General features: G+C 43.3%; 1 protein-coding gene across 1 annotated transcript; it reads right to left on the bottom strand.

Annotated features, from left to right (window-relative positions):
- Positions 1-1,592: 1,592 nt before the first annotated feature.
- On the bottom strand, positions 1,593-6,411 carry LOC136494557 (receptor homology region, transmembrane domain- and RING domain-containing protein 1-like). Its single transcript, XM_066490711.1, has 4 exons — positions 6,234-6,411; positions 5,935-6,165; positions 2,435-2,830; positions 1,593-2,110 (listed from the first exon to the last, which is right to left on the bottom strand). Exons 1-4 carry the CDS (start codon positions 6,349-6,351, stop codon positions 2,022-2,024), a joined length of 834 nt encoding a protein of 277 aa, XP_066346808.1. The 5' UTR covers positions 6,352-6,411; the 3' UTR covers positions 1,593-2,021.
- Between the last annotated feature and the right edge of the window lie 383 nt (positions 6,412-6,794).

The raw sequence follows: 6,794 nt of genomic DNA on the forward strand, positions 1-6,794 counted from the left end.
GCCAGCGACGCCAAGGACTCCTCGCTCCTTGGTGCTCGGTCATCGCTAGCGAGGCCGGGGACTCCTCGCTCCTCGACACTCCGACATCGCTAGTGACGCCGGGGACTCTTCGCTCCTCGGTGCTTGGTCATCGCCAGCGACGTCGGGGTCTCCTCGCTCCTCGGTGCTTGGTCATCGCCAGCGACGCCTGGGGACTCCTCGCTCCTCGGTGCTCGGTCATCGCCAGCGACGCCGGGGACTCCTCGCTCCTAGGCGCTCGGACATCGCCAGCTTCGCCGGGGACTCCTCGACGCTCGGACATCGCCGCCTACGTCGGGGACTCCTCGGTGCTCGGTCATCGCCGGCGACACCGGGGACTCCTCGCTCCTCGGTGCTCGGACACCGCTAGCGACGCCGGGGACTCCTCGCTCCTCGGTCATCGCCAGCGACGTCGGGGACTTCCTTGCTGCTCGGATCTTGCTACGTCTCATCGGTGTGCTATTAAGCTGCTCCATGCTGTTCGAATCAGGGTGCTGATCTTAGGCAGCACGTCTGGGGTCTTGATACGCGCATGTCAGACGACGTCGGCAAGCTTTCAGACTTCTTTTCCTTTGACCCTGCTACAAGATTCATTCTTCATCTTCCAATAGGCTTGGGGACTAAGTGGGCACACTTCACCTTACGGTGAATGTGCGCTTTTCATCTCGAGGCTACGTCCGGAGACTGGCTGCCTGCTCGGCTGGTTTTCTACTTTATGCCCCTGGCACCACGTGACTACGTCGCCTACTGTCAGGCTCGGGGACTAGCTGTGGGGGGTATGACCCCGGATACCCACGGTAAACCACATGGGATGTGCCCCTAGGGATGGCTCAGCCTATAAGACGAAGCCTTGCAAGGCACGGCTCTGCTCGGCGCCTACCACAAGATATCTGGAGGATATCCTGAAGATACTACGAGATCTGTTAGGATATGTATGATCCCTAGATTCTTGTAATCAGTTATTACTTTCCGGTTATCTCCTAGATCTAACCGACTTATAACCCTACTCCCCGGACTATATAAGACGGGTAGAGACCCCCTCCAAACACACGCAATATCAGACGATAGACAATACAAACCAACAGACCACATGAGTAAGATATTACGTCATACTAGCGGTCCAAACCTGTCTAACTTGTGTGTCTCTGTTGTCTTCTTGTTCTTAATCTCACGCTGCTCTACCGATCAATCTACCTTCGTAGGATACCCCTCGGAGGACTGTCGACGATATTCCGTCGACACCTGTCATGTGTCTTTGGTTGATTGTATTGAATATGAGATGAATTCGAAGAGGGTCCCTACCCGCCTTATATAGTCTGAAAGTAGGGTTACAAGTCGGTTTAGATCTAGATCTATTCGGTTATATGATAAGTATTTACAAGAAATACAATATCTATCATATCCTAAAAGATCTTCCTTTATCGTCAAAATGTCTTCAATTGTCTTGCGGTGCACGCTGTCCAGAACTGGGCACCGTAGACCTTAATTTTATGAGCTCGACCTCCCCTGACAGTGCAGCCCATATCCATTGACATGGGTACATTGACATGGGTACATGGGTACCCCCACAGTAATAGGATCAACCCATGTCTTATTAATGAACATTTCTCTGTGTGCGCATAAAATAAAATGAACAAAGTAATGTAACCTGGTATACAGAGGGGTTTACGTTGGAAGTACGATTACACTTTGCTTGCACACAACACCTAGTTTCTCGAGGAATACCGGGCAATACACTGCACCAGAAGCGACAGAAGTGCTGACATTTATCGGCATCAGAGCTTCTTGAAGTCTTCCACACAACAAACAAGGAGCTAAAACAGATGATCCAAATATTGACCTCAAAGTCAGTAGTCTAGTAGCACACTACAACGTCCAACCTGAGGAACTGTGATCTGTACTTCATCCTCAAGATCAACGGTTAAAATGAATATTGGACCTAGCAATGGATCAACAGATCAACAAACTTCAATAGAACTGCCAGCACATGGATGCAGTAATGCCTATTCGCGCGACGTTACTTCAAGCTTGCATATAGGGCAGAAGGTGCCCCATTTTGTGAGCCAGGAATCAATACAGGTCTTGTGGAATTCTGTAAATAAAATTATCGATGATAAGATAGAGGAGGAGCTATAAGAAATAAAAAGTTTCGAGCAAACTTGCTGCTAATGGATATCATTATGTTGGTTCCCAAAATCATTGTCTGCCTTGAAACAAATGAATTATGCAAAAAGAGAGAATATGCATCTACCCATCAGGGTCACTCAATATATATGATTATATTGGTACATTTGTATCTATCACTGAGAAACAAACAGTAACAGTTATATGACTGAGCACCTCAATATCTTTGGTAACTATTGAGTCAGCAATAATAATTTAAGATAGCAAGTACTAAAATATCTCAAGCACTTACCATGTTTGCATGGGAGATGTCTAAGCATATCACCATTATTGTAGTCTTCTAAGCAAATTGCACAAGCTTCCGGAAAATTATCTTCACTAGAACAGGAAGCACTGTATGCTGAGCAAGGAAGCTTTTCCACCACATGTTTCTTGACGTAAGTTGGGTGATTATCAACTCCATGGCGTAGAAGTCGGCAGTTTCGAGCAAACAGAAAAGAAGCAAAAACTGATATGATGACAACAAGTGACACGAATGACATTACCAACACTGTCCCTGCAGTCTCATCCATCGATAAGTTAATACAGCACTCATCATCTTCACCCCTGGCAAACTTTTTTAGTGTTTCGCCAGCCATCTTGGAAACAAATATCGCAGGTATGTGTATGCCCTCAGATTCACCAACCACTAAATTAACATAAAGAAGGAAACTATTAACTAAACAGGGAATCTCCCACAATGCTACAAGAACTGAATAGATGAACACAGAAAAAAATGTCTACGCTAAACAGCACAAAAATCATTTTCTCATGTCTAACATTGATAGGATTTATTCTGGTATTGAGATTCTCGTGCGATGACAAGCTCTTTACCTAGGTACCTATAGAAACCTCAGTACTTTGATGTGCATAGTGGGACATCCTACACCAGCAATGTAATCAGGTCGTCTGACTAATCGTGATTAGTTGGCTTATCAGTCCGCTCAGCTCAATTAGGCACCTTGAGTCAACTAGGCCGATCAAAACTCTAGTTGTCCGATTAGTGATTTTCGACCCATTAAGACATGAACAACTAGCCTGGGGAGATGAGAATGCAAACTAGGCTGGCACCTGGTCACTTGGACACTTGGGCTTAGTGTTTTCCACCCCAATAGGGTTTCACTTGTATACCTCCTCCACTCCTCTCTCATTGGATCCCCTTCACTGCAGACTGCAGTCGCCGCCTTGCAGGAACTCGAATGGGCAGGAGAAGCTCTCACCACCCTGCACCTTTCCCAGCTGCTGCTGCCACCTCATCCATCCCAAGCCATTGCTCCTCTTCCCAATATCCCCAGGCTAGGAGCACACACAGGGAAGCTGCTTGGCTCCATCCCTGCCTCAGCCGGGCATCGAGCGCTGCCAGGGTCCATCCTGATCAGCCCTAAGGAGCCTATGCTAACACCACCAACTCAAAGGGATTACGAAGATGAGCTCCTCCTCTGACGGTCCATGTTCGAATCTTGATGCGTGCTTTTCTTTCTTTACCAATGCTGTGAGTAGATACATCTTGAGTATTAGGACATGTCTGAATAGGCTCAATTATACAATTTGAAAACATGTACACCAGTGTTAGCTCAACTGTGTTTTCCCTATGATAGACAACTAAAAGAAATATCATTTACTTACAATTCAATCAGGGAGGTATTGAGTATTGCTAATAGATTGAGCAGCATTAGAGTAACTTGTTAAGCTGGTAGCAATGTTCAGCCAGAGATCATGGAAATCATTTTTCTAAGGGCAGCCAAACATTTTAGTCGTGTGCTGGTGTTAGTTATGTGTTTCTCAGTTTAGAAGAAGTGAAACTGACAAATGAAAATTGTATGGCTAAGAAATTAAACACAAGACAAAAATTACTATAACTATATGAGATTAGAGTCTTGAACAACTTTAATGAAATCAAGGCATTCAGCATTTTTCACTTCACAATCAATGAATTTGGAATTATTAGCCGAGTTTAGTCTCCTTAGAATTAGAACTAGAACATAAAGTCTCTTTCTCCCTTTTAGTTCTTTATTTATATTCTATAGGTCATTTTTAGAAAGCTCGAAGCGACATAGTAACCATGGGAAAATTTTATAATTATGCATGGGTATAATTTTTTGTTCTAACATGTTATTTAGCACCTCATCATATTGTTATTGTCATTGTCTACCTAAAAGCAATGACTAAATTTGCATTGGCACAGCATCAAAATTTGCATGATCATTGTAGTAACCAATTGAAAATTAAACTGTAAACCTTTTTGTTACCTTAAGTATGCAATAAGAATTAAACCAATGCACAGAGTATGGCTAAGGACGTAGCATGTGGCATAAGAGCCAAGCAAAACTTCTCGACAACGACTCCATGCTAGTGAGGTTATCGCAACTCACTTCATCAGTAATAACCCTACATGAGTTCTTCATCAATAATACCCATGCATGATGGACCAATATAATGGTAAGAAGGTTGCATAGATTCATATGTCTCCTGATGCTACCTTAAAACATGAGACAAGAAAGAGCTAAAGTCTGTAAATAAGGAGCAAAAGTGAAACAAGTGCTGCTATCATACTAGCTAATAAACCTGAATGAATTGATTTGGAAGTGAAGTCCTATTTGCTAATAATTAGCAAAAAAAAATGAATTAACTATTTTAGCCTCAAAAACAATGAATGTTGGCCTTAGTTTAAAATGATGCACTAAATAATGTGCATACAACTTCTATTCTGCTTGGCTGTAACCATTCAATTCGAATACAATGCTACCATGTTTTTCCTTAGCCCGACTACTTGCATGCATTTGAGACATTGCCTCGATTCTTATATTGCTCCAGAGAACAAGCAAAAGAAGCTAAAGAAAAAGAGTAGGGAAACTGCTATTTCTTCCTACATAAAAAAACAAGGCCTTCTTATTAAGTCATGTCACCATAAGTTAGTGGATCTAAATCATTGTCTCAGATAGCAGATCTCCATTTTAGATTTAGGCTCCGTTTGGATCCTTAGAATTGAATTTATTTTAATAATCATAACTTAGACACATATTAATTAAGCTAATATGGTTGTATATAGATTATATTTGTATATTATTGTTGGCTATACGAGAGAGATACTTATGTGTTGCATTTCTACCATAGGGGGTTGAGTTGAAGAGCGTGTCATAAGTTGTAAAGTAGAAACATAGAATAGTGATCTATAGAATCAATTTCCATCTCTCACCCTATGAATTTGAGATAGGCTTATATGTGAACTTTGGAAAGTGGTGGAATGTCAAATTCCAAGCCAAATAACCTAATTTATTAAGTAGATTTCAATTCCTCCAAATGAAAGGATCCAAGCGCCCCCTTACTGTTTTTATTAAATTAACTAACAATTAAGTACATTTGCAAATTTCTAAGCAGAGTAGCCGACAAGACATTTGCAAAATTCTTATGTAGTTACATGAGGTGGATTATTCTTTTCCCTTTGTAGGGAGACGCACTGGATGAATATAATAGTCACACAGATGTGTAAGCATACACAGATCCATCTTTAATAGAATCTCAAAAAAAAAAAAAAGAGGCGCTACCATCTTCAGCTAAAAAAATATTTGTCTAAATTGATATATATAAGAAATCACTAACAATTCTGCAGCAACAGGTAAATAGTTTGCCTACTATGCAACGAATACAATGAGCACCAACGAAAATCCTCAGTTAACCATAACTTCAGCTGGAGCAAACGAATTGCAAAGAAACCAAGAGTAGGGTTAAGCAGAATGGCATGGTGGTACTCACTGGAGTAGAGGCTGGCTTTCTCCTCATCGTCGTACACGACGGCGGCGTCGAACCCCTCTTGCTGCGCCGCCCGAACCTTCTCCTCAAAGCTGCAGTTGCCCCTTGCGATCAGCACGAAAGCCTTCCGGCCCGCGCCGCGGCAGCCGCCGCGGTCTTTGATGGGCTCACACGCCTCGGCCGGCTCAGCGGCGCGAAGCGAGCCGCAGATCCCATCGCCGCCCACTCGGGGCCCTACGCGCCAATATGAAGTAAGAGAGGAAAGGAAAGCTCCATTGAGGGATGGGGAGGGCGATGCTCACCAAATCGCGCTGGGGCGTCGAGGAAAGTGAAGGAAAAAGTGGCGGAGTGAAGGCGGACGAGGGCGGCGCAGGGGCGGAGGGCGGCGGCGAGGAAGAGGAGGACCACGCGGGGGCTCATCGCCGGGACATGAGAAGCACAGATTCTCGTCTCCTCTCTTTACTTCTAGAACAATGGAATGAATTTGGTTGGATATATTCGGTATTTGACATCATTGCTAGACCTAAGAGCCGGTACCTGCTAACAGCATCTTCAAGAGTTTTAATTAAAAAACAATTGATAAATCAATAGTCACTTGGCTAAAAAATATTTTCAAAATCTCACTAATTGTGTCATGAAATCCCGAATTATTTAAATTACTCTAGCTATTTTTATATCTTTTCTCTCTTATACATTTGCATTGCGTTCCCTCACATCTATCCACCTCTAGATCAGCAGATTGATACGCGTGTCTATATTTCTGCACGATTGGATCAATTTTCTTAAGTGCCAAAGATTGGGAGTTGAGTGTCGGTGTTTCGAGTTACCACCGACGAGTAAATTTCTATTATTGCGCATCTGGC

The sequence above is a fragment of the Miscanthus floridulus genome, chromosome 11 (assembly GCF_019320115.1).
Source record: "Miscanthus floridulus cultivar M001 chromosome 11, ASM1932011v1, whole genome shotgun sequence".
Taxonomy (NCBI): domain Eukaryota; kingdom Viridiplantae; phylum Streptophyta; class Magnoliopsida; order Poales; family Poaceae; genus Miscanthus; species Miscanthus floridulus.

What these genes read in the sequence shown, in the direction of transcription:
- LOC136494557 (XM_066490711.1), bottom strand. Translation starts at nt 6,351, where the DNA reads ATGAGCCCCCGCGTGGTCCTCCTCTTCCTCGCCGCCGCCCTCCGCCCC. An exon ending in CGACGCCCCAGCGCGATTTG is followed by an intron (nt 6,166 to 6,233) that starts GTGAGCATCGCC and finishes ATTGGCGCGTAG; the next exon opens with GGCCCCGAGTGGGCGGCGAT. An exon ending in ACATCTCCCATGCAAACATG is followed by an intron (nt 2,111 to 2,434) that starts GTAAGTGCTTGA and finishes TTTTATTTACAG; the next exon opens with AATTCCACAAGACCTGTATT.